Source organism: Tursiops truncatus, chromosome 3 (assembly GCF_011762595.2).
Source record: "Tursiops truncatus isolate mTurTru1 chromosome 3, mTurTru1.mat.Y, whole genome shotgun sequence".
Lineage (NCBI taxonomy): Eukaryota > Metazoa > Chordata > Mammalia > Artiodactyla > Delphinidae > Tursiops > Tursiops truncatus.
The window spans coordinates 117,944,178-117,969,653 of NC_047036.1; the positions used below are offsets into that span (position 1 = coordinate 117,944,178).

At 54.2% G+C, this 25,476-nt stretch overlaps 1 protein-coding gene across 4 annotated transcripts; it reads right to left on the bottom strand.

The window, feature by feature from the left end:
- Positions 1-452: 452 nt before the first annotated feature.
- On the bottom strand, positions 453-24,606 carry ARAP3 (ArfGAP with RhoGAP domain, ankyrin repeat and PH domain 3). Of its 4 annotated transcripts, none has more exons than XM_033853336.2 (33): positions 24,450-24,606; positions 22,265-22,808; positions 22,092-22,153; positions 21,875-21,986; positions 17,897-18,097; positions 17,682-17,751; positions 17,293-17,413; positions 17,019-17,203; positions 16,832-16,938; positions 16,401-16,600; positions 16,217-16,302; positions 15,874-16,056; positions 15,653-15,788; positions 14,918-15,034; positions 14,319-14,466; positions 14,109-14,211; positions 12,045-12,264; positions 11,290-11,353; positions 10,880-11,043; positions 8,290-8,502; positions 7,914-8,019; positions 6,680-6,827; positions 6,081-6,149; positions 5,323-5,397; positions 5,110-5,224; positions 3,386-3,514; positions 3,173-3,306; positions 2,853-2,935; positions 2,721-2,756; positions 2,522-2,585; positions 2,284-2,421; positions 2,043-2,081; positions 453-1,494 (listed from the first exon to the last, which is right to left on the bottom strand). In XM_033853336.2, exons 2-33 carry the CDS (start codon positions 22,789-22,791, stop codon positions 1,009-1,011), a joined length of 4,641 nt encoding a protein of 1,546 aa, XP_033709227.1. In that variant the 5' UTR covers positions 22,792-22,808; positions 24,450-24,606; the 3' UTR covers positions 453-1,008. The 4 variants fall into 4 exon arrangements, with proteins under 4 accessions (XP_033709227.1, XP_073658713.1, XP_073658712.1 ...); XM_073802612.1 differs by having other exon boundaries at positions 22,265-22,776; positions 24,450-24,604; XM_073802611.1 differs by lacking the exon at positions 2,043-2,081.
- Between the last annotated feature and the right edge of the window lie 870 nt (positions 24,607-25,476).

Here is a 25,476-nt window from a genome sequence, read left to right on the forward strand (position 1 = left end):
TCTTACCTTTACCCTCCACCCAGCCCAAATGTCACCTCCACAAGCACATCACTTTGGTTTAGTTTCTTCACAGCCCTTTGTTTGTGTGTGCATATTCTGTTCCCCTTAAAGCAAGGACCCCCATCTCTTTTGTTCACACTATATCCTCAATAGCTGGCACCAATTAGGTGTTCAATATATATCTGTTGGGGCTTCCCTGGTGGCGCAGTGGTTGAGCGTCCACCTGCCGATGCAGGGGACACGGGTTCGTGCCCCGGTCCAGGAGGATCCCACATGCCGCAGAGCTGCTGGGCCCATGAGCCATGGCCGCTGAGCCTGCGTGTCCGGAACCTGTGCTCCGCAACGGGAGAGGCCACAACAGTGAGAGGCCCGTGTACCGCAAAAAAAAAAAAAAATATATATATATATATATCTGTTGAATAATTGAATGAATGAAGTAAAAAATGGCAGTCTTTTTGTTCCAAGGTTTATTAACAGTGACGCATCCTTTCTGGCTCCTCTTTGCCCCAGTTCCCAGCCCTAATCAACCTCCCCACTCTGGGGCTTCACTGTAGTCTCTGAATGTTGAAGGTGGGGTAGGATAAACTTGGAGATCATTCAAATCTGTGCCTTCCAAATCTTTTTTTTGTTAATGCATAAAACCATTCTTTTCAAACCCAAGATCTCTCATAGAACCCCTACATATCAAATACATAGAGCGGAAGCTGCCCTTCTCGAGGGAAACTATGTGGGGCTTACAGCTCTGAGAAACAGTTTGAGATTCACCATTCTCCTTATTTCAGTTACTTCATGGTACAGGTAAGTCAGCGGAGGCCCAGAGAGGCACCACGACCTGCCTTTCTCTGAGCAGGACGCAGCCTCGGGAGCTCTCGGCCCCGTTCTCCTTCCACAGCACTACACTGGCTTCTAGAGTCTTATCAACCAGGGCAAAGGATGCTCCCAGCAGGGTCTGCCATGGGGAGAGCTTGGGCCTTTGGTTACCTACCCCTCAGACTGCTGGTCCCAGGGTCATGTGAGGGGCTGGCTGGGGGATGGACTGGAAGTGCAGGGAGCTTGGGTGGGGAAGCCAGGTGTGTGTGTTGGAAGGCCATTGGGGCTCGGGGGCTGGGGGCTGGAGGGCTGAGAGGGGCTGCCCAGGCCTACGGTGGTCTCTCCCTTCCTCAGGATGAGGCTGCTGAGCTCCTGGAGCAGCTGCTCCTCCAGGGACCCACGTGACTGGGGGCTGCTCTTTGAAGGGGGCCCCGGAGGGGGCTCAGGTGGTCTCTCCTCCCAGCCCAGGGGGCCTGCTTTGGGCAGAGGAGACTGATCAAAGGACCGCTGGCTGGCCAGTGGGGTCTCTGGCTTGGCTGTCCGCTCCGGTGTGATGGAGAAGGAGGTGGAGGTGTCTTCGGTCAGCTCGGGGAAGGCCCCCACTTCCTCATATACCGGCTCCTCGTACACAGGCTCCTCCAGTTCCTCTTGCTCCTCCACAGACCCCTGGGATGACTTCATCGGCTGGATGGAAATGGGGGTAACCAGAGGCAGGCACAGAGTTAGAGTTACCAGATTATTAATCGCTAACATTTATTGAGCTCTTCCTCTTTACCAGATGCTGCAAAATACTTTGCATGTATGATGTCAAAAACAACCCTGTATGATGGTTACACTGCAGGTGAGTGAGCTGAGGTACAGAGGGGTTAAGTAAGTTGCCCAAGATCACACAGTTAAGTAAAAGGTGGTGCTGGGGCTTGAACCCAGGTCTGTCTGACTCCAAAATGCATTCACGTAACCACTTCCCTTCTATTTCTCAGATCCTGTGACCACTTTCCCCTTTCCTCACCGCATCCTACCATCCCTTGTTTTCCTCATTCCTTTTGGTCCCAATACACACACACACTCTCTCTCTCTCTCTCTCTCTCTCTCTCTCACACACACACACACACACACACTCAATGATGGTCTGCATCAGGACAAATACAGAGAGCACACCGGCTCAGGCAGCACAGAGGAACACAGGGACACAGGGTTGACAGGCACACAACTGGAGCAGGCACAGTACTCACAAAGAACATGGACAGGGTCCTCCGGTTGTGAAGTCGCCGCTGGGCACAGGTGGGGTGGGGAGGCAGGGAGGGAGAGACACAGAGACACAGTGAGGCCTGGCAACAGGAGGCAGGTGTAGAGATTGGGGCATAGAGAAGGCAGAGGGGGCACCAAGCTGGCAGGCACGCCACTCCTTTCTGCAGTGTGGCAAGGGCGTGAGCAGGGACCCGGAGGGGTTGGGGCAGGCTAGGGGGACCTCACCAGGGTCTGATTGGCAGAGAGGAGGGTGGCCCCACTGTCATCCCCACGGATGGGCAGCAAAGGCATGGTGCCAAACTTCTGACGGGCGAGGTCAGAGGAGGAACGGCGTCGTAAGACCACTGGCTGCTGGTCATCATGCTGGAGAGAGGGTGAGGGGATGGCACTGGTGGGCATGGGAGGTGCTGAGGGTTAGTGCTGAGTCCACAGACCTACCCCTCAGCTCTCTCTTTCCCCTCACCTGGGCTTTGAGGATGCTGGTGGCCCAGTCCCACATCTCATCCTCGTCTGTGCAGGACAGGTAGCTGGGGGTGATCAGAGGGGAATCAGCAGGAAGGGAAGGGGTCACAGCTAGAGGGATGGAAGATAGAAAAAGCGAGAAGGTAGAGGACAGGGAGCCTGACTGGGCCACAGGAGAAGCCAGGCTGGGAGGTACTCACAGGTGCATCTTCTCCAGGATCAACGTGAAGCCCCACCTGAGAGGCAAAGGAGAACAGTGATGGGTGATCGGAAAGGCCAGCAGGGTGGCAGCAGGAAGGCTCTAGAAGTGTGGACTGGGGAAAAAAACTCACGGGGTGGGAGGCTTAAACTTCTTGCGGATTCCCAGGTAGACCTTGGCACCTTCCAAAGGCCACTCCCGTTCTGGTTTAGAGCTCTGACAACGCGAAGGCAGTCAGTGAGGTTGAGAGGTGAGAGAGAAGGATCGTGGTTAAGGAGGTCAAGAAGTCATGGAAGCACTGGGGTTGTGTGAGGTCAAAGGGTCACAGAAGTCAAAGGGCCAGGGAAGCAATGAGATTGATGAGAACATGGGCTGTGGAGTGACAGGGTCAGTGCCGTCAGGGCTCCTCCCACACGGCCACCCAGCATCCCTCCCTGCTCGCCTAGGGCCCACCTTCTTCTCCTTGAGCAGCAGCAGGCAGCGGCCACGCAGCAGAAAGAATCTCTCCTGGAAGCGGTTTCCCAGCAGGCGGGGCGGTTCTTCCCGACACCGCAACAGGCCCACCCGTGGGCTCTCACGGCGGATACCTGGGCACAGATGGGCAGGGCTAGGTGGAGGGTCCCTGAAAGAGGCCTGGGAGGTGCTGGGCTGAAGCAGGAGGCTCACCTGTGAAGAGGCAGCCAGCATGGGCCAGGGAGACTTTTCTCAAGAGCAGGGAGGCCGAGCAGGGCTCTGGGAGCTGGCACCATTGTAGGGCCTGCTCTAGGACCCTTTCCTTGGGGTGCAGTGGCCGCTCTAAGGGGCAAGATGAGGGTAGGTATCAACCAGATATCGATCCACAGCCTGGAGCGCCCCCCTCCTCGCCCACCAGTCGCTCATTCATTCATTCGTCCATTCCACCATCCAGCCACAGACATTATTTAGCACTGACTGTGCCAGGTGCTGGGCTGCCCTGGGGATACAGTGGGGAGCATGAAACACACAGCCTGCCTTCACAAAGCCCACAGCCTGGCGAGGAAGCAGAGAATAACAGATAAGTAAATGAGGTAACTAAAGACAAACCATTATTCTGAAAGAAGCAATAAGAAGCTGAGAGACAGTAACAGGGCAGCTACTGAGACAGGGTGACCAGGCAAAGCCTTTCAGAGGAGGCATTTGAAGATGAGACTCAGAGGACCTAAGGACTGGGAAGAACAAGCCACACTGAGATCGGGGGAAGAAGACTTCAGGCGTGACAAAATGCAACACCAAAGGGCCTGAGTTAGAAAGATGTGCTTGAGGAACTAAACAGTCAGTGTGGCTCAATCAAAGAGAATACGTTATGTGAGACGAGGTCTGAGAAATAAGCAAGGGCCAGACATTCAGGGTCTTGTGGGCTATAATAAGGGGTTTGAATTTTATTTTAAGTTCAATGGGAAACCATTGGAAGGGTTTAACCATGCGAATAGCATGATGATTTATGCTTGAAATGCTCATTGACTGCTGCGCGGAAAATGGATTGTTGGGGGGCGAGAAGGGAACATTGGCCAGCTATGCCCTTTCCCGGGCTGTACATTTTAGTGGTTAATGCTGGGAAGCAGAAAGATCATGGTGATTTCAACTAGGTTGGTGGTAACGATGGAGATGGAGAGGTGATAGATTCGAAATGACTCAAGAGGACTAGTTGCCCATTGTATATGAAGATGAAGGAAAGGAAGGAGTCCCAGAAGACTCCCAAGTGTCTGTCCTTGATAACTGGGTGAATGCTGGTGCACTGACCGAGTTAGGGAAACTAGGAAATGGCTTGGGCATTTTGTTAGGGGAGGGGACTGGGAACTGAGTTTGGTCTTAGACTTTTTTTTTTTTTTGGCTGTGCCACGCGGCTTGTGGGATCTCAGTTCCCCAACCAGGGATCAAACCCGCAGCCCCTCCAGTGGAGGTATGGAGTCTTAACCACTGGACTGCCAGGGAAGTCCTGGTCTTAGACGTTTTAAATGTGAGATGCTATAAGATGTACAAGTGGATGTGTCAAGTAGCCAGCTGCATATGTGAGTCCGGAGCTCAGAGGAGAGGTCTGGGTCACACATAAACATTTGGGGGCCAGCTTATTAATGGCATTTAGAGCCACGGGAATGGATGAGCTCATCCAAGGAAAAAATGTAGACAGAGAAAGGAAGAGGGTTGAGGACTGAGCCCTGGGTCCCTCCAGCATTTGGAGTCTGGGCAAAGGAGAAAGAGAAGCCTCCTTTGAGGTGGAAGGGAAACCAAGGTTCTGTGGGGTCCACGAAAGCCAAGAGGGCAGAGAGTACTGAGAAAGAGCAGGTGGACAACTGCATATCTGGTAACACATAAGTCTTGGTGACGTTCACCCCGCACCACACGTGCATGCGCACATGCACGGTCATACTCACCAAGCTCCCCACGCTCTCGAATCTCAAACGTCACCCACAAGTCCATCCCGGCTGCCGTCCCCCGAATCTCCAGTACCTGGTTAGTCAGCTCCTCGGCAGTCAGTGTTGGGGACACCTGGGGTCAGGGCAAGAGCAGAGGACCCGTGCCGGTCAGGCCATTGCCCCTGCCCCCCACCATCCTCTCATCTCCCCTCCTGTCCCCTCAGGACTGACCTTCAGGGTGACACAGTTGTCTGGGAGCTGCTGCTCTATAAAAACCTCCATGATGAGGTCTCCAGCCTGGGACAGCTGAGGGGAGGGGTAAAGAAATCAGGAGGACCCAGACGGTGCAAAGAATCAAGGTCAGAGGACTCCTCGGGTTGCCTCACGAGTGCTTCTCCCCACCACAGAAGCCTCCTCCCAACCCTCATTCCAAACATCGCTCAGGTCCTTCAAAGAGAAAAATCTCCAGGCATGGCGGAACTGTGTACAGAGCTTCCCAAGGCAGTGCAGCTGTGCTTGGGAAGACAGGTTTGGAGTCAGACTGTCTGGGTTCCAACTCTGCCGCTTGCTACAGTACAACCTTGAGTAAGTGACCCTCCAAACCTCAGTTTCTTTGAAAAAATGGGACTACCTACCTCCTGGAGTTGGGTGATGCTAAAGTGAGAGTACAGGTGCTTGGAATATAATTAGTCCTCAGCTGTTTGCTACTGTATTTGTTATTCTTCTCACCTATTTGTCTAACTTAGCTAACCCTTCCTTGGATCTCTTACACATGAAACTGAAGTGCTCCTGCCACCCTTTTGTAAAGAATCCTCATGGTGGAATAAATGGAGCAAATCCTAAACCAAACCCCCTCCCCAAAGCACTCCTCTCCTTGGGTTTCCTGTGTCCCAAAGAACTGAGGGCCAGTGTCCAGAAGCAGAAGGTCACCTTCCTGTCCTGATGTCCCCTCCTGGCCCACTCGGGAGTCTAGGGTCAGGACAAGTTACCTGCACATCCTTCCAAGTGGTGATAAGACTGACCTCCAAGTCAATCTGAGCTACCTGGTCAGGGTCGATCTGTGGAAGAGCCAAAAGGGTGAAGGGTGTGTGTGTGTGTGTGTGTGTGTGTGTGTGTGTGTGTGTGTGTGTGTGTGTGTGTGTGTGTGTGTGTGTGTGTGTGTGTGTGTGTGTGTGTGTGTGTGTGTGTGTGTGTGTGTGTGTGTGTGTGTGTGTGTGTGTGTGTGTGTGTGTGTGTGTGTGTGTGTGTGTGTGTGTGTGTGTGTGTGTGTGTGTGTGTGTGTGTGTGTGTGTGTCTGCGCGCGCGCGCGCATTGTGGGGGGGGGGGGGCGGGCTGCCGGGAAAGGAGGGAAGCAGGGAGAGATGTGCAAGACCGGAGCACCTGTAGGAGAGGGTTAGAGGCCAGAAGAGCTAAGAACCAGTGGGGCAAGCGTGTTAGGAGCATAGTTACAGGAGATTGGGGCCCAGGGCTCTGGGAGGTGGTCCCTGATGCGGAAGGCCTTCAGAGGGCTAGGCTGGGCCTTTGCTAGGGTGAGCAGGATCCAGAGTCCAGGAAGAGGGACTGTAGGTCAGGGGTTGGGAAAGCTTACATCAAACACAGAGATGTAGCCGTCAATGAGTTCCTGCAGCACCCGCACCTCGTGCTCCCCCCGCCCATCCGTCTGGAACACGCTGGGTGCAAATAGCAGGGCCAGGTTCCGCGTGCACATCTGGTTTAGAGCCGCACACTTTTGCACCCTGCAGAGGGGTGTGAGGGTCATGAGGAATGCAGTGAGCTTCCACTCACTTGTTCATCGACCCCTCCCTTCATTCAGCAAAAGGTTATTGAGTCTCTACTGTATGCCAGGCCCTGAGCTAAGCGCTTGGGATACGGCAGTGAGTTAGACAAAACCCTGGCTCTAAGAGCTCCCAGTCTAGGGGAGAGACAGACTTATAAATAGGGGTCAGCAAACTTTTTACGTAAGGGGACAGAGAGTAAATATTTTAGGCTTTCAGGCTATACAGTCTGCTGTGTAGGGTGAAAGGAACCATTGAAAATATATAAATGAATGGGCATGACTTTATATTTTATGTACAAAACTTTATTTACAAAAGCAAGTAATGGGCTGGATCTGGCCCACAGGCCATAGCTGTCCAGTCCCTGTGATATAGTGTAATCAGTACAACAGAGCTGAGGCTCACCCTGGAATCATTTAAAATTCTGTCTCCCCAATAGACTGGTGAAGGTAGGTGTGCATCTTATTCTTCTTTGTGTCTTCAACATCTAATCTTTGCCTGGCATAGAATAATAAATAAAACAAAATAATACTGATTGCTCACCATTTCTGAATGCTTACTACATACATGCCAGGTACTGTAGTAAGAAGCTTACAAGGATCATCTCATTTAAATCTCGTATAACCTATGAGGTGGATACTATTCCTTATACCATCTTCCTGTTACAAATGAGGAAACCGAGGCTCAGAGACAGCAAATAACTTCTCTAAAGCCACACGCTAGGGAATTTCCTGGCGGTCCAGTGGTTAGGACTCTGAGCTTTCACCGCCAAGGGCCTGGGTTCAGTCCCTGGTTGGGGAACTAAAATCCCGCAGGCCGCGCGGTGTGGCCAAAATAAATAAAAAAATAAAGTCATGCGCTAGAATAGTGGAGCTGGATTAAGGCCTAGGTCTGTCTGACTCCAAAGTCCACGCTGTGAGCCTTTATGTTGTGATACCTTCACTTAACAATTATCTGTGGGATGAATATGTGAATGTAAGCCAGGGGGTTGGACAGAGGTGATGAAGGGTCAGGGAGGAAGCCTGCAGGGGGTCTGGCTGTACTGACCGATAGAGATGCCCAATGAGGGTGGCCAGCGTGCGGCGGTTGACCCGTGGCAGGCAGCCAATCACTTCTTTGTATTTCTCCAGGCGCTGGTTCTTCTGGGGCAGCTCTGGGGATGGGATGGGGAAGGGTTGGAGAGGGTCAGGGAAGGAAGAGTAGAGGGATTTTTAGAGAAACAAACCCAGGATGGATGTGTTTCTGCCCCCTTCCCACCTTGCCTTGAGCTGAGTCCCTGGGTGATCTTCCAGTGGAGGAGTATTGGGGAGGGCGGCCGCCCAATCCCACAGGGGAGGCTCAGGGATTCTGGTGGGGTGGGTGGAGTTCCTGGTTGGGTCTTGGTTGTCGGTGAGGAGTTCTTAGGGATCTTGGGAGCACCTACCGGCAGCCTCCCTCCAGCGAGGCAGCAACCGAGCAGAGGTCACAGGGTCATCAAGCTCTCGAAAGAAGCGTTTGAGCGTGTCAGTGACATCCTCCACAAAGTGCTCCCCTGGTCGGAGCTTCACTGACCGGGCATCCCGCCGAAACTCAGCCAGGAGCCGCAGGCTGCGGGCGCGGGCACCCCCTTTCCGGTATACGCCCTCCAGCCGGAGCCCTGAGAACGGCCATCATCTCAGCTCACCGCTGCCCAAAGACCTGCCACAACCCACCCACCATCCTGTCTGTCACCCCTCATGGTATGTGGCTATTGGAGGCAGGAGGGTCAGAGAGGAAGAAATCGGCCTCTGTGGTCTTGCTTCTCAGGTCCCTGCTCCAGCCCTCATCATCAGAAGGTCCTTGCCTAATCACACAGCAGCACCCTTCACTCTCTCTCTTTCTCCCCTCCCCCACTTTGATCTTTAAATAGCACTCTGAAATCACATTACACTCAGGCCTCATTATTCACAGGTTCTATACTTATGAATTCATCTACTTGCTAAAGTATATTTGGAGCCCCCGCATCAATACTTGTGGCACTTTGCAGTCACTTGTGAACATGCCCAAGTGGAGAAAATTTTGAGTTGCCTGATGGACATGTTTCTAGCTAAGGCCTCATATGGTAAACAAGTATCATTTCGTGGTATAGTTAAAGTCACATTTTTTGCATCTTGTGCTTCTTTTTTGGGGGGGATTTCACGGTTTAAACTAGCCCCCATGTGTAGTGCTGAAGTGCTGTCTAGTGTTCCTAAGCACAAGAAGGCTCTGATGTGCCTTGTTGAGAAAATACATGTGTCAGATAAACTTTGTTCAGGCATGAGTTGCTGAGTATTGCTGGCTGTGTGGTCAAAATTAACGAATCAACAATTTATATTAAATAAAGTATCTTTAAAGCAGACTCACAGATACAGAGAACAAACTAGTGGTTACCAGTGACGAGAAGGAATGGGGGAGGGGCAGTATAGGGGTAGGAGAGTAAGAGGTACAAACTATTTGGTATAAAATAAGCTATAAGAATATATTGTACAACACAGGGAAGACAGCAAATATTTTAGAATAACTATAAATGGACTATAAACTTCAAAAATTGTGAATCACTATATTGTACCCTTGTAATTTATCTAATATTATACTTCAAAAAAATTTTTTTTTAAAGATGAAAGCTTGGAACTATACTCAATATCTTATAATAACTATAATGGAAAAGAATATATATATATATATATATATATATATATAAAAAACTGAATCACTTTGCCATATATTTGAAACTAACACATTCAACATTATGAATTAACTATACTTCACTTTAAAAAAAAAGAGGGAAAAAAAAGATGGAAGCTTAAAAAAAAAGTGTCTTTAAACAGAAAGACACATAAAACAAAGTTACATATTGATCAATTAATGAAAATATGACCAGAGTTTCCCAGGAACCTAACCCTGTATTTCCACTGGGGCAACGGTTCAGCATTCATTGATCCAGTCCTTTCAGTGACTTTATAGAATATAAGTACTGTGAATCACGAGAACTGACTGTATTTGTTTTCTTAATTATTACCCATCTCTCCCACCAGTCTCTGAGCTTCATATAACCTTCCTCGTTCACTGCCATATCCCCCATGTCTGGCACAGGGGAGCAGCTCAATAAACATTTGTTGAACGAAGAGTGGCAGTGCAGGAACTGTGGAGGAGCAGGGAAGAACACCCACACTTTCCCCAGGGCTTTTTCACTGGGCCTCCTACTTCAATCCTCTTATGAACACGAGGGAGGCTGGGAAGGGGATAGGGGTCTAGCGAGTGGGGGAAGTCAGTGCACGAGGCTACTGCCAAGGCGTGGAGAATGTCTTTAGCCACTGACTATCCCTTGTCCGTGTAGTAAGCACAACTCCTTGTCGGTGCATGGATGTGCCTTTTACCCCTTGACTGTCCTCCTTAGTTTTCTGTGAATTTTCCTTCTCAAGAGCCCTGCCTTCTAAAGAGGGTTTGCGGGGAAAAGAGATTCAACTTAGTCCTTACTTGGGAAAGAAAATAAAACGGAGGCCAAAAACTCACAAAGCATTCTGGGAACCCCTTGCATAGCTGATCCTTTATGGCTGGAAAACCTCCCACACAGAATAATTCTGCTCAGAGCCCCAAGGATTTTGCTGCACAGCATGGCTCTTGCCTTGTAGCTGCCCCCTCTTTGTTCTCCATGGCTCTGCATCTCCAGTCACAACTCAGTGCCACCCTCATTCCATGCCCACGCCCCAGTAACAGCTGCCTTGGAACACTTCACTACCTGCCAGGTCCTGCACTAAATGCTTTACATGTGTTATCTCACTATCACAACTATCTTGGAAGATGACACTGTTAGTAGCCCCATTTTAAAGATGAGGGAACTGAGGCTCACAAAAGCAAAGCAGCTTGCCAAGGGTCATACAGTCGTTGCTGTCAGGCTGCAGTCTCTGGAGGCAAAGCTTTTGAAGGCAAATCACACACACACAGGGCAAATACCTGCCCCCCCGCTGCGCCCACGTTCCCCATCCCCCACTCGGTGTCAGCCAGTACCCACTCACCATGCTGAGTGACAAAACTGATGCAGGCATCCACAATGATGGGGATGTCACCCCGGCTCATCTGCTGCTCCTGCAGACCTGTGCCTCCCCCGCCGGCTGCCCCGGCAATGGCCGCGTTCCATGCTGAGAAGTCTAGCCGGCCCTCTGCCTGCAGATACAGTGTCCTGAGACCCAAGAGACCTGAGTCAGAGCCAGCTCCAGAGGAGTCCTCCGACTAAGAGGCCCAGGAGCACAAGGACCAGACCTCCCAGAGACACCAGCAGGGGGCAACAACACCCAACCCAGACAGGGCCCCTGAACTAGGGAAGTGACTTTGAGGAAGTGGGCAGTGGTCCAGCAGGCCAGGGTGGAGGGTGTGAGCTGTGCTCTAGAAAGGGGGGCCCAGAGTCAAGGGTAGTGGCAAGACTTACCTTCCTGTCTCCACCAGAACCAAATGCTCTTTCTTGTCTGGGGTGTCAGTGGCTGAGACCACACCTGGGAGGAGAATCATTGGACATTATCATCGTTGTCGTCTTCATCATGGTGACTAATATTTATTAAGTATTTAAGGTATGTAGGTTCCATGCTAGGAGCCTTACAAACAATACTGCAATAAATCCTGTGAGTTACATATTGTTATCCCCATTTTACACATAAGCTCAGAGAGGTTAAGTAACTTGCCTCAGATTACCTGCTATAAAACAGAACTCAAGTTTGTCTCCAAAACTTCAAAACACTATCCTACACTGTTCCTCTTTTAAGAGGAAATGAGAATTCCCAGTCCCTTCTCCCAGTTCCCAACAAGCAAGCAACTCCAAATAATGATAATAACAATAACATTTATAACAAATAACATTTATTGAATACCTACAAGATGCCTCCTGACAGGCTCTGTGATAAGTGTTTTACATGCATTGCCTTATTTGAAACCCATTACAACCCTAATATTGTGCCTGTTGTGAAGATGAGGCAACTAAAGCACAGAGAGGTTAAGTAACTTGTCCAAGGTCACACAGCCAGGAAGTGATGGAGGTGGGGGTCTAAATCTGGGCAATTTGACTCCAGAACTTGTGCCCGAATCCACTATTCCTGCTGTCTCCCATAGGGACCCCCAAATAGATGAAGGTCCACTACCCACCCTAACTCCCCATAGCCACCCTTCATCCCTGTCCCCAGCCCTGCTCACTGATCTCCTGTAGCCGGCGCAGATGAACCATGTCCTCGGGGGCTGGGGGGCCCGGGCCCGATGCTGGGCACAGGAAGAGGTGATCTCCACGAAGAAGTCCGAACCCAGACAGCCAGAGGCCAGGGGCCAGGGCAGTATGGGAAGGGGACCGCAGCCACAGGCGGCCCAGCCGCAGCAGCCCAGGGCCCAGCAGCTGGTGACAGCTCAGTGGGGAGAACCACTGTGAGGCAGGAGGACAAGGGGAGAGAGGAAAATAGGGAAAGAGACAAGGAGTGGGGGAGAGAAGTAAGAGTGAGAGGGATAGGGAAAGGCAGAGAAAAACATGGAGAGAAAGCCAAGGAAACAGAGGAATGAAAGGGATGGGGAGAGAATGAAGGAAAGACCGGTGAAGGAGACAGGAGATGGATGGAGAAAAACAAGAAAGAAATGCAATTCAATTTGATTTGCTCCAGCCAACCCAGAGAAGATCCCTGTGTGGCAGGCAGCCTTATGCCCTTAATTGGGATGTAGGGGAAGACGGAATGGGTAGCTACATGCTGTAACCAAAGTCACGAGGCCCCGGGAAGTCCCACCCTCTTGGGGCCGGGCAGAGGCTTCATGGAGAAAGGACTATTCGAGGTGAACCTCAAAGCAGTGCTTCTCAAGCTACTTGCGGTGAAGGAACAGGGAGTTTTAAAAAAATTTTCCAATCTGTCACTAACCAACACTTTCATTAAAAAGCAACAAAATGAATTACTAGAAAAATGAAATGAGAAGAATTACAAAATAAGCCCCCAAGTTTTAAAATTAGATTGCACACATAAAATCTCTCTGTCAAATTGCTATGAAAGACTCTAAATGCTGACTCAAGCCCTGTACTTAAGCTGTCATGGGCCATAACAGAGTCCCTGGGCCAGGAGGGGTTAACAGACCACACTTGGGGTAGCACTGCCTTAAAGGATGGGCTAGATTTTTGGAGAGTAGATAATACGAAGAGACTTGGACCTGGCTGGGAGGGCCATGACAAAGCCCTTAGAGGATATGGAGATAACTTCTTGGTGTGAGGAGTTACAGGCAAACCAGGAGAGTGGGGTCAGAAGCCAAAGCAGGGGAGCATTTCCCACAGAGGAGTGTGAGATGCAGAGACTACCTGGTGAGGCCAGAAGGAGGCCCTTGGACTTTACCAAGGACAGGTCACCAGCCACCTGCAGGGTAGCAGCTCAGAAGAGTATGGCAGAGGGGGGCAGCCACAAGGGGTTAAGGAGGAACTGCAGGCTGCCAGAGCACACAACTTTCTAAGGAGTTGTCAGGAGGGCGCCAGGATGGTGAGTGGAAGGTGGAGCAGGGCTGGGGGAAAAGCTGTTTAAGGATGGGAGCGATTGTCATCATCATTGCCATTACTACTTCAGCACCCACAGGTGGAGGGCTTGCTGCATGCCGGGCAGTGTAGGCCTCGCGTGTCACTTAATCCTCAACACTGGGGGGTGGGGTCTTTTACACCACTCTACTCACATGGAAGAGCTCACATGTGAGAGTTGGAGGACTCAAGTCCCAGGATATCTGACTCTCGCGCCTGAACTTTTAATGCCACAGAGGGGATGCAGGGTGGAGAGACAGTGGCTTCCCTGGGAATGGAGAAGGTGGAACAGATGAAGGCAGCTTTGCCTGTGGACTTGGAGATCTGAGGGTTGGGGGAAGGGAGTGGGAGTCAGAGGCAGCCTCTCTGTGGAAAGAGGCCCAGCACAGTGAGGTTTGGCCCATGAGCTTTGGAGACAGAGGCCTGATTTTCGTCCTGTGCTCTGCTGCCTCCTAGCTCTGTGACCTTGACCACGTGACTTCATAACCTCTGAGTTCTTTAGGTGTGAAGTATTAATAATCCTTACCTCTGAGGGTTGTTGTGAAATTTAACTGAGACATTGAGTGGGCAGAGTTTAACACAGGGCCTGGTACAGAATAAGCGCTCAGTCAACCTTAGCTGTTAGTGGAAGGGGTAGGAGTGGCTGTAGGAATAAGAGAGGACAGGATGGGGGCAGGTGGGGACAGGGAAACCATGAGCTGTCAGGGAGGGGGTCTCGGCTATCTCACCTTGCCCACGGCGCTGGTCCAGGCCTCCAGACTCTCGGCTCCATCTGTGCCAAAATGCTGGATCCTCCCCCCAGTGAGGACGAGCTCAAAGGAAAAGGGGAACCTGGAGAGAAGATGAGGTCCGGGCGGAGAATGGGGGTGAGTGAGGGGGTTGGCAGGCTCAGGCTCAGGAAGGGAAAAGGGGAGTTCAGGGAACATGGTGGGTGTTACCTGTCGAGGTCACCTGGGTCAGTGGGTGGGGGGTTCACACCCAGACATACGACATCCTGGGGCTGGATGAGGTTGAGGGGTTCAGGGCTGCTTTCTGACACAAACATTTCCAGAGCCGCACCCAGCACGCACCACAGTCGGAGGGGAGCTAAGAAGGAAACTGATGGTCAGCAGGCGGCTGACCTCTGTCCCCACGGTCAGAATTCCCATTTACCAGATATTTATTCTATGCCAAGCCCTCTGCCTGTGTATGATCTCACGTAATCTTCACGGCTCTATGAGGTGGGTTTTACATTCACTCCTGTTTTGCAGAAGGAGAAACTGGGGCTCAGAATTTGAGTAGCTTGCCCAAGTCACATGGGTAGAAAGTAGCGGAGTTGGAATTTGACCTCCACAGTCTGACTTCAAAGCACAGCCTCTCAACCATCACCCAATGCTGCCACCTGCCATGGTCCCTCTCTGACTCCCGGCACCCAGCCCACTCCAAGGCATGTCCCATCCCCGTCCTCTCCTCCCTGTCCCTCTATGGAACACCCGTTCCCATCCTGGTTTCTGCCCACCTCCTCGCATCCCAGAGGGTTTCTGCCCTCCCTTCTCACCATCTCGGCCCCTGCGAGGGGGTGGCGGTCCAGCTTTGTTGCTAACGGGACCACAGTACAGGAAGCTGCTGTAAGTGGCAGGCACCACCACCTCATTGTACACGCCAGGGCAGGGGTCTGCAAGGGGAAGAAGAAGTGGTCAGGTCAAGCCAGTGTAATGGGACGGCCTGACCTCCTTGGGAAGGGATTGAATCAAGCAAGACAGTGGGACCCAACTCCACTGGCAGCATGGCCAAGTAGAGCCCAGTGGGGACATCTCACCACCTAGATTAGAAAAGAGGGTGGCAGGGAGTGACGAGGCTTCCAAGCCAGGCCTTGCCCACTGTCTGTCCCCACCACAAGTCAGCTCTGGGTGGAGGCCTCAGAGCATGGGCCATCCTGCAAGTGTCTTGGCCCCTTTGGCACGACTACTGGAGACCAGCCTCTATAACATGACCATTTCTATGATCAGACTACCCCTGGGGAGGCGGGACCCGGCCTACTGGTTGATCCCATCAGGGGTAGGCCAGCAGTAACACCTCAAACCTCCAGATCCATTCCAGACAGTGGTCATTTCATAACATCAAGAAATAGGACCTGGAGGACCTGGAGGGCTGGGAAACTGCCCAGGCTGGACCATTGTGATGGGCTGGGTGAGAGGTAATTGCCCCTCCCCCCGCCCCCCGGAAGAACCAAGGCTCAGGTCGGGGCTGGGAGTTCTTGCAGGGAGAGAGAGGAGGCATTGGTGGGGATTACCTGCGGGCAGGAGACCAGGGAAGCTGCCATCGAGGGCTGGAGGGGACCAGGGCTCCTCTCCCTCAAAAGCCTCGACGCAGAGGAGCTGGGTCATGTTCTTTAGCAGGTTGGGTCCTGCCACAGCTGCACATAGTGCCTACAGGGAGAACACTGCAAGTTTAGGCATTTCAACTCAGAGACTGCTTTCCCCCCTCCCCGTCAGCCCCGGCCCTCCCTCCTACCTGGAGAAGCTGGCTATGATCTGGATACTGAGGGTGGGGTTTCCGGAAGAGACCTAGCCGGTACTTCTGGGAGATGAACTCTCCCCGAGGGCCAGGGGTGCTATCTGGATGCAGCCCTTCACCTGGGGGTAGCGCTCCAGCCCAGAAGCGGTTGGCACGATCATTTCCCAGGACAATGAACAACTGTAGGATGACAAGGGGCAGAGGCAAGTGACAGGAACTCAAGAGTCCCCAGACATGCCAATCCTGCCCCAAGCAGGACCCAAGGCCTTTTCTGCATGCTCTCCTTCCATCCGCAACCCCGGCCCCCCACACACACTTTCTTCCTCTTCAGACTCCTCACCTGCACTATCTCATTACTCCAGACACTTGTGTCCAGCTTCAGGCTCTGCACCTTGGAGATCCCAGAACCCAGGGCCCGGTGCTGACCTGTTAGGGTGTGAAGGGCATGTGGCAGGGGCACCCTGAGCCCTCCTGCCCCCAACTCCCTCCTTCTCCCCATTTCAGCTACAGGCTCCAGCCCTCACCTGCGCACTGCTTGCAGATGACCACCCCCAGGTTGACAGCGGCCCAGTCCGGGCGGGAGGCCTCACAGTCCGCACAGTGCCGGTTTGCCCGATTGGACCAGATCTTCTCAGCCACCTCGTAGTCAGACAGGGTCTCGGTTACTGCTTCCTGCAGAGCGGCCGCCCAGCTCTGCCGAGCCCCCCCAGACTCGGCTGTGAAGCTGAGGGGTGGACAGCCAGTCCGTGGGCATGGACATACCCCCCGACCTGTTCCATCCCCCTGGCCACATGTGGGCCAGCCCAGACCTTCCTGACATCCTTGACCCTGTTCACTGGCCTCCTGTCAGTGCACACCCATTGAATCCTACTGAGGAGGTCCCAGGTCCTCTGCACCCCTGTGCCCCCACCAGTGTCTCTCCCCGAGCCTTGCCTCCTGCCAGTCTGGGCCCCACCTGAAGCAGCGATGCGGTGTGAGCAGGTCGAAGCTGCGACTCTTGGTCTCCCGGACGCTGCAGCCTTGCAGTTCAATGAAGCAGATCCCGATGCCCAGAGAGAAGGCCTGGCAGGGTCGGGGCAGGCACAGTGAGGCCAGAATGGGCTATAGGTCAGGCCCCTCGGCCCCAGCCCGGCCCTCCTCACCTGCTCACTCTTGTACAGGGCCAGCTCTCCAGGGCTCAACGCAGCAAACACCTTGGCCTTGTGCCCACGCAGCTCCAGCATGCCCGTGCGAAGGGGTCGGGGTGGCTGTGGGGGCCGGGGGTGGCCCAGGAGGCGCTGCTCCTTCAAGCAGGATTGCATCGTGGAGCACCACGTGTCCCGCTGAGCTGGCGGGGGACAGGGAAGAGGGTCAGCCGGCTGTGTGCTTACCTGGCCTCCCCAGCCCTGCCCTGGCCCGGGAGGCCCTGGCCCTCACCCTCGCTCTCTGTGCGGAACACGAACACCCTCTGGCCAGTGACGACCTGGAACTTGTTGTCCTTGCTGCTGCGGGTCATCTCGATGGCTGTCAGAGGGATCACACCCTTGGGGAAGGGGTCCTGGAGGGACAGACCATTGGCCCATGGGGACAGGAACTCAGCCACGTGCGCTGACCCCGGGGGGGCCAGTGCCAACTTTTAATGAGATCAGCACTCATTCCGCAAGCAGTGGGGAGCTGCTAACCGAGCTCCTTTAGATGCTGACACCAGTCATGCGGTACCTGCCTCCCCCACCAGGGGGGGACTGGCCTTCCAGTCCTGAGCCTCCCTCAGCCCTCCCTCTCCCTCTCCCTTTCCCCAGGCCCCATGTAGCATCTCCCGGACCCACCTTATCGCTGCCAAAGTACATCAGACTCCTCCCATTGAACTGCACAAAGCGCCTCTGGAAGACGTAGTTTCTGGGGAAGGCAGGGGCCGATACCAGTAAGTGGTGGAAGCTGCATCCCGGGGCGTCCTAGGAGCTGGGAGCACTTGGGGCCTGACCTCCACCACCACCACGCAGCCTCCCACGCCCCCTTCCCCTGCCCTTCCCAGCAGCCCCACCCCTGAGGGGAGAGCTTGTCTAGCCAGCCACTGAGCAGGGGCGTGGGGCGGTCTGCCGTGGAGGAGAAGCTGGCATAGGGTGAAATGAGGTCATCGTTGGTCTCCGTGTCCAGGGCGGGCAGTGAGAGGGTGGAATCCCCCGGCAGCTCAAGGCTGGCATAGCCAGCGTCCTCTCGTGCCTCCAGATCCTGCCTGCTGAGCCTGTGGGGGCCAAGACAGAGAGGGACACACATTAGACCCAGTTCCCTGGACAGCCCCACCCTCAGCGCCTAGTGGAATGCCTGGCAGGTACTGGATCTGCTTTTCAAACAGGGGAACAGGGAGGTTGAGAACCCAAAACACTAGCATGGAGCTTCTTCCCCGAGCACACTTGGACTTTGCATTTGAAAACTTTCAGTCTGGGCTTCCCTGGTGGCGCAGCGGTTGAGAGTCCACCTGCCGATGCAGGGGACACGGGTTCGTGCCCCGGTCCGGGAAGATCTCACATGCCGTGGAGCGGCTGGGCCCGTGGGCCATGGCCGCTGAGCCTGCGCATCCGGAGTCTGTGCACCGCAACGGGAGAGGCCACAGCAGTGAGAGGCCCACGTACCACAAAAAAAAAAAAAAAAAAAACCCAAAAAAACAAACAAACAAAAAATTTCAGTCCTTCGCCTCTGCCATTAGGATTACTTGGCAGAAAATTTGGGGAAGGGCTGAGTAGATGGCTTTCTGCCACAGTTGCCCATATCTCATCAATAAGCCTGACTGGTTCTTGCTCCAGAAAGTTCTTGCCTTTCTCTCCGGGGACCAAGCTTCCATCAGTTCTCACCGAGGTGAAGGGAATCGCCTAACTGGTCACCTGCTTCCACTCGCACCCTCCCACCAAACATCCGTTCTCCCACTGACACCAGAGTGCTCTTTTAACAATGCAAATGAGAGCATTTCACTCACCAGCATGAACCTCTACAATGACTTCCCATCTGCACTTAGGATAAATTGAAATTCCTTACCAGGGGCTGCAAGACTTTGTACAGTGAGACCCGTGGCAACTCCCCTGACCTCACCCTGTATCGCCCTCACCTTGGCTTACTACAGTCCAGCCACATTCTCTTCCCCAGTTCAGAGCCTTTGCACACGGTGTTCCCTCTGCCTAGAGCACGCTTCCCTGGGCTGCTTCTTCTCATCCTTCAAGTGTTCCTTCTCAGAAAGTCCTCTATTATTCTCTATCACTTTCCAGTGGTTCCTTACCTCAGCTGCACAGAATCACCCAGGAAACTTAAAAATACCTGTATATGAGCCCCACACCAGACACTTAAATTTGAGTCTCTGGGAATGAGGCCCAGGCATCTGTTGTTTTAAAAGTTCCCCAGGGGGCTTCCCTGGTGGCGCAGTGGTTGAGAGTCCGCCTGCCGATGCAGGGGACACGGGTTCGTGCCCAGGTCCGGGAAGATCCCACATGCCGCGGAGCGGCTGGGCCCGTGAGCCATGGCTGCTGAGCCTGCGCGTCTGGAGCCTGTGCTCCGCAATGGGAGAGGCCACAACAGTGAGAGGCCCGTATACCGGTAAAAAAAAAAAAAAGTTCCCCAGGAGGTAGTGCCGCTGAGGTTGAGAACCTCTACCCCGTTTGTTTCCTACTTCACTGAGAAACTGAAGCCATCAGACGAGAATCCCCGCAGACTCCCAGTGCCTCATCTGCCCCATTTCACACACACACTGCCTTCCTCCCGGTACTGGAATAAATAGCCCTGTATAAAGCCGGTCCGTCCTCTGAGCACTTGATCCTAGTCCCCTCACCTACACAACGACATCGCTCCAGACTTTCTCTCTTTTCTCTCCCCTACATCAGCTAGTTCTCCCTCTCTACCAGGTCATCCCTATTCACCTATGAACATACGTAGCATTCTATGCTATAAAAACCCCCTTCTTGACTCTACTTCTACTCTCAGTAACCACTCCAACTCTCTGCTCTTCTTTGCAGAAAAACTCCTCAAAAAATGTTGTCTTCACATTTGCAGCTCCTCTCCTTCCGTTCTCTCTTGAGCCCACTCTGATCCAGCTTTCATCCTCAGCACTTGTCAAGGTCCCGAGTGACCTCCGTGTTACCAGTTCCAGCGGTCAATTCTCAGCCCTCAACTTACCCAACCTCTCAGCAGCACCTGACATAGCTGACCTCTCCCTCCTCCTTGTACATTTTCTTCACTTAGCTCCTGTGGCATCAACTTCTCCTGCTTTTCCCTCTGCTTCACTAACCATTTCTTTTCAGCCTGTTTTGCTGATTGTCCTTCTTCTCCCAAACCTCTTGATACTGGAGTGTGCTTGGTTCTCTGCTCTGTCAACACTCGCTCACAGCTACATATACCCATCCACATGCTGACGACTCACAAATCTGGATCTGCAGCTCGGACCTCTTCCCCACACTCCAGACTTGTATATCCAGTGGCCTATTTGCCACCTCTTCTTGGGTGTATAGTACATACCTCAAATCCAACACATCTAAAACTGAACGCCTAATCTGCCCCCCACCTACCTCTGCTTTATGCCCAGTCCTCCCCATCTCCGACCATGGCAACTCGAGGGACTTCCAGTTGCTCAGAACAGTGCTGTGGAACTAAATCTTTGAAATGTGGTTGTTTCATAGTTACAGCACAGCTCACACCAGACTAGCCACGTTTCATGCGTTCAGCAACCACACTTGTTTACTGGCCACCACAACGGAGAGTACAGGCTCAGACCAGAACCCCTGAAGTCATTCTTGACTGCTCTTTTCTCTCACACCTCAATTTACCAGGACGGTTCGCCTTCAAAATACAACACAAACCAACCACTTCTCACCATCTCCACTCCCATCACACTAGCCTGAGATGTCTCACCTAGATCACTGCAAGAACCTCCTAACTAGTCTCTCTGCTTCTGCTTTTGCCCCCTACAGACCATGCCCAACACAGCAACCAGAGGGATTCTTAAAATGTAAGTCAAAACCTTTCCGGGGCTTCCCTGGTGGCGCAGTGGTTGAGAGTCCACCTGCCGATGCAGGGGACACGGGTTCGTGCCCAGGTCCGGGAAGATCCCACATGCCGCGGAGCGGCTGGGCCCGTGAGCCGTGGCCGCTGAGCCTGCGCGTCCGGAGCCTGTGCTCCACAACAGGAGAGGCCACAACAGTGAGAGGCCCGTGTATCGCAAAAAAAAAAAACAAAAAACCGAAAAACCTTCCAGTGGCTGCCTTCCCATTTCACTTAGAGTAAAAGCAAGTCCCTACAAGGTCCTACCCATCTGGCTCCGTTTACAGCTCTGATGGCAGCATCTCCCCCAACTCTTCCCACCCTGCCCCACTCTGCCCCAGCCCGGCCGTCCCTGTCATCACTCCTGGATCCCTGTGGGCAACTGGCCTCTTTAAAGCCTCTATTCTGGCCACTCTTCCCGCCTGCAACACTCTTCTCCTAGAAGAGGGCTAACTCCGTCCCCTCCTTCAAGTTTTGGCTTGAATGTCATCCTCTTAATAATGGCAACTCTTCATGAAAAACTGCAGTCCACTCCCCCCTCACTCCATCCCAGCCCTCTAACCCGGTTCGATTTTTTCCATGGCACTTATCACCTTTTAACGTATGGTGTAGCTCATTTATTATATCTGTTGTTAATTAACATCTCCCCACAAGGGCAGGGATTTCTGATCTATCCCAAGTATCTACAACGATATCCGGCATTCAGTAGGTGCTCAATAAAGATAGTTAAATGAAGGAATGAAAGGCACTGCTCCCTATTTTAAATCATATATCCATTTCTTTGTCTACCTGTTTTATTTCCTGTCTGTCCCCACTGAGTCACAAGCTCCCTCATGGGGGACTGGGTCTGTCATATTCATCCTGTACCTCAAGAACCCGGCTGGCACACAGTGGACACTTAATGCACATTTGACAGATAACGGGAAACACGGCCACCACCAGCTCAACCGCTCCTCAAGCTGCCCCTCTTCCTGCCATCATCATGCTATGGACCACTCACCTGTGTTCAGCCCTTTCCTGACAGATAACTCTGCCTTCTCTTCTGTCGGGGACCCCTGGGACCCCCACAGGCTGGACACCATAGTACAGGCAACCAGGGTCCATGATGTGCACTGGCAGGAGGAAAAAAAGGGGAGACAGGGAAGAGGTCAGGTGAGAGTGTCTGACGTCCTGAAGGGCACTGCCCCTCTTCCCCCAACCCATGATAACCCACCTACCTGTGCCCGTTGTGGGCCTGAGGGCAGGAGTGGGGGCAGTTGTCTGGGAGCTGTCTGGGGCCCTTAGGGGAAAGGTCTAGTGTCATTAAAGGAAAGAGAAGGAAGGACAAGCCCTCGTGCCCTGTTCCTCCCTGCCCCCAGCATGGGATCCCCAGGGAGCCAACTCCACTCACGCGTCCTGAGCCGTCTGTGCCCCGCCTCTTAAGTCCAAGCCGAAGTAGATGGCATTGGGCATCATCTCCACAGTATTCAAGGCTGAAGGCTGCTCAGAGGAGGACCTCTGAGGGACAGGAGGGGACCTCGGGCTGGGCTCTGGGCTCTTGGATGCTTCTGGTCTCCAGAGAGCTGGACTCAACCCAGGCCTCTGGGTGGTGGTGGAGCCACTGAGCCCGCCAAATACCGTCCTGGGCTTAGGCACAGGCTTGGGGGGCTGTGCCTGGGGAGCCGGGCTGGGCGGTGGCTCCATGGCACTTCCCAGCTGGGGATCCGGGGAGCCCTCTGCCGTGCCCGCCTGCAGCAGGCGCAGAATGCGTTTCCGATGCCCTGTGGCGTTGATGCCCAATTGCCTCAGCTCCTCATGGCCCAGGCCCCGGGCTGCACCCGCTGTAGCCAGGCCATGCCGCCGGAACACGTCTGCATACTGCTCCAGGTGCACCGTGGCCAGCCACACAGCGATGTCCAGGTCCTGAGGGGCAGCCATGGGGGCTCAGGCCATTGCTGGGGGGAGGGGCAGGTGAAGGGAGGGCTCAGGCTGAGATTCCCCCTCCCTGTGCCAAAGTCTGAGGCCTGGACAGGGGTACCAGACTCCAGTCTTCCTCCAAAGAAGAATGACCAGAGGCCTGTAATCCGGGGGCAGAGCCATCCCAGAACATGCTTTCTCATTGCAGGTGAACCCCTTCATTTGCAGATGAGGAAACTGAGGCCCAGGGAGGGGAAGAGGCTTTCCCAGGGCTCACAGAAAGTTGGCTTATCGATGGCAGTGTTGGTCCCTTAGCTCCTGCCCACCCTGTGTCTGGGTCAAAGCTCTGCCTCTGCATTGCTGCACGTTCAACTAAGGAAGTCTGGGACAAGAGGCCGGAACCCTGCCCCTGCAGGGTGAAGGGGGGACGGTGGGGAGGAAGGGCCCACGATGTGCCCTAATCCTGCTGTGGCACAGCGTGGGGATAGGGCAGCTGTGGCACAAGAGGAGAGGGGAGATGCAGATCCCACTCCCGCTGGTTTCCAGAGCTGAGGTACAGGCTCGGGCCATCCTAATCCTGGACGTTCCCAGTTCCCCCTCCCCTTCCACCTATTGTCTCTGCTCAGACTTCCTTCCTTTCCCTCCGGCTCTGGCTGCCCCCACATCCTGCCTCCCTTGGTCAGGCTGCCCAGAGAGCTCTAAGCAGTACCGACATCTGAGCAGAGGCCACTTGGGGAGTGAGGATGGGGCAGAGAACTGAGTCAGAGAGATGAGGGACCAGGGGTACACCAGGGTCTTCACTCTGCAGCATCTTCTCACACACGTGTGTGCAAACAGGAGCACCCACCCTGCAGGAACTCACAATGTGAAATGACATCCCCCTACCTCTGCTTTCTCCAAGTCCTCCTTCGCCCTGCTCATGCCTTTGGACCCAGGTCTCTGAGGCTCTGTCCCATTCCACCAGCCTGACCCTGACCCTGCTCTACTGCCTAGACCTACCTTGGATTCTGTCTCCCTGAGTTTTATCTCTACCCTGTCCCTGTCCCTACCCCACTCCATCTCCATCTCCATCCCATCTCTACCTCTAAATCCATCTTGGTCCCTCTCCTTGTTTTGCTCTCTGTCATTAAGCCTCTCCCTGCCTCCGTCTCCAATTTTAACTAGATGTTCGGTTTCATCTGTGTCTCTGGCCACATGAAACTGGCTCTAGGTTTCTGTCTCTGCCTCTGCCCTGACGGCTCTCTCCCAGTTTCTCTCCTGCGGGGTCCCGGCCAGGACTCCCTCTCGCCCCAGCATCAGCTCTGGCCTCTCTGCCTCTCTGTGGCCGAGCCCCTCCCCAAGCTAGGGCCGGGGTGCTGCGCCTCCCGCCCTGACTCAGAGTCCAGTTTCCCGGTGACTCAGGCCCGACTCGAGGGCATGGGACTGGGAACTAGGAGGTGCGCGGGGCAGGAGTGCGGGGGGGCGGGCCAGGCCGCGCGGAGCAGCTCCGGCTACGACGAGGGAGGGGGCAAGGAGGGAGGGGGCAGAGACCGGCAACCCGAGGGAGGGGCGGTCGCGGCGGGGAGGGGGAGAGGGGAGGGCCCCCGGCGCGGAGCGGGCCGGGGATCCCACGAACGCTCTCGAGGAGGTGATGGGGAGGAGTCTGGGAGGCAGGGGCCCGGGGGCGCGGGGGTCCTCACCTCACTAAGCGGCTGCAGTCGGCTCCCAGGTGCCCGACGCGCTGCCGTAGGCTCCGGGTCCTGCCGCGCCGGCCCCGCCTCCCCTCAGCCCGCCCCCGACGGGGCCCAGCCCCGCCCCGCTCGTCGGTTCCCTCGGCGGGGCCCCGGCCACTCCTTGTGCAAGCGGCGGCCTCCAAAAGGTTTGGGCTCCTTACCCAACCACTGCGCTTATCTCGCAGCCTGGCAAGCTCAGCCCCTTGAGGGGCCAAGAAAGGGGGGGGACCGGAACAGGGTTGGAGGCCGAGACAGCCTTAGAGAGCAGGACAAAAAGGCAGAGACCAGACGGAGATGGGGACAGGGGTAGAACCAGAGAGAGAAGGAGAGTGCTGCGGGGGACAGCTTTGCATGCCCTCCGCTGTTCCCTCCCCGTCCGGCCGAAAGGGGAGGATAAAGAATAGGGCCTTAAGTCCCCAGGGCATCTCTCCCACGCCCCGCAGGGTGGCTGGACTCTGGTACCCAGTTAATGAGGGAACAGAAGCTGATATCCACAAGTCACGGATATCCACAGCCTTCCAAGCTGGCGAACCTTCAGAAGCCCAGCCGTATGACCTGGGGGAAAGAGGCAGAGGCCCAGAGGAGGAGTCCGCGACTGCTTCTCCCTCTCCAAGGGCCTAGTCTAGGTTTCTTCCCAGAGATGAAGGTCAGGTCTCGGGGCTGCCTTTTTGAAGATAAGGCTGGTGCCCTGTAAGCACGGTGACCCGGCGAGCAGCCTTTGCATCCTGGGGCGAAGCCCCTTCTCCCCACCCTCCCACTGCAGTGTGTGTGTGTGTGTGTGTGTGTGTGTGTGTGTGTGTGTGTGTGTGTGTGTGTGTGTGTGTGTGTGGTGTGTGTGTGTGTGTGTGTGTGTGTGTGTGTGTGTGTGTGTGGTGTGTGTGTGTGTGTGTGTGTGTGTGTGTGTGTGTGGTGAGGGGGGGCGGGAGAGGGGTCCCTGAGGAGAAACGGCTCCTCTCCCCTCTCGGGATCTTGCCTGGAGCCCTAACCTTAGAGC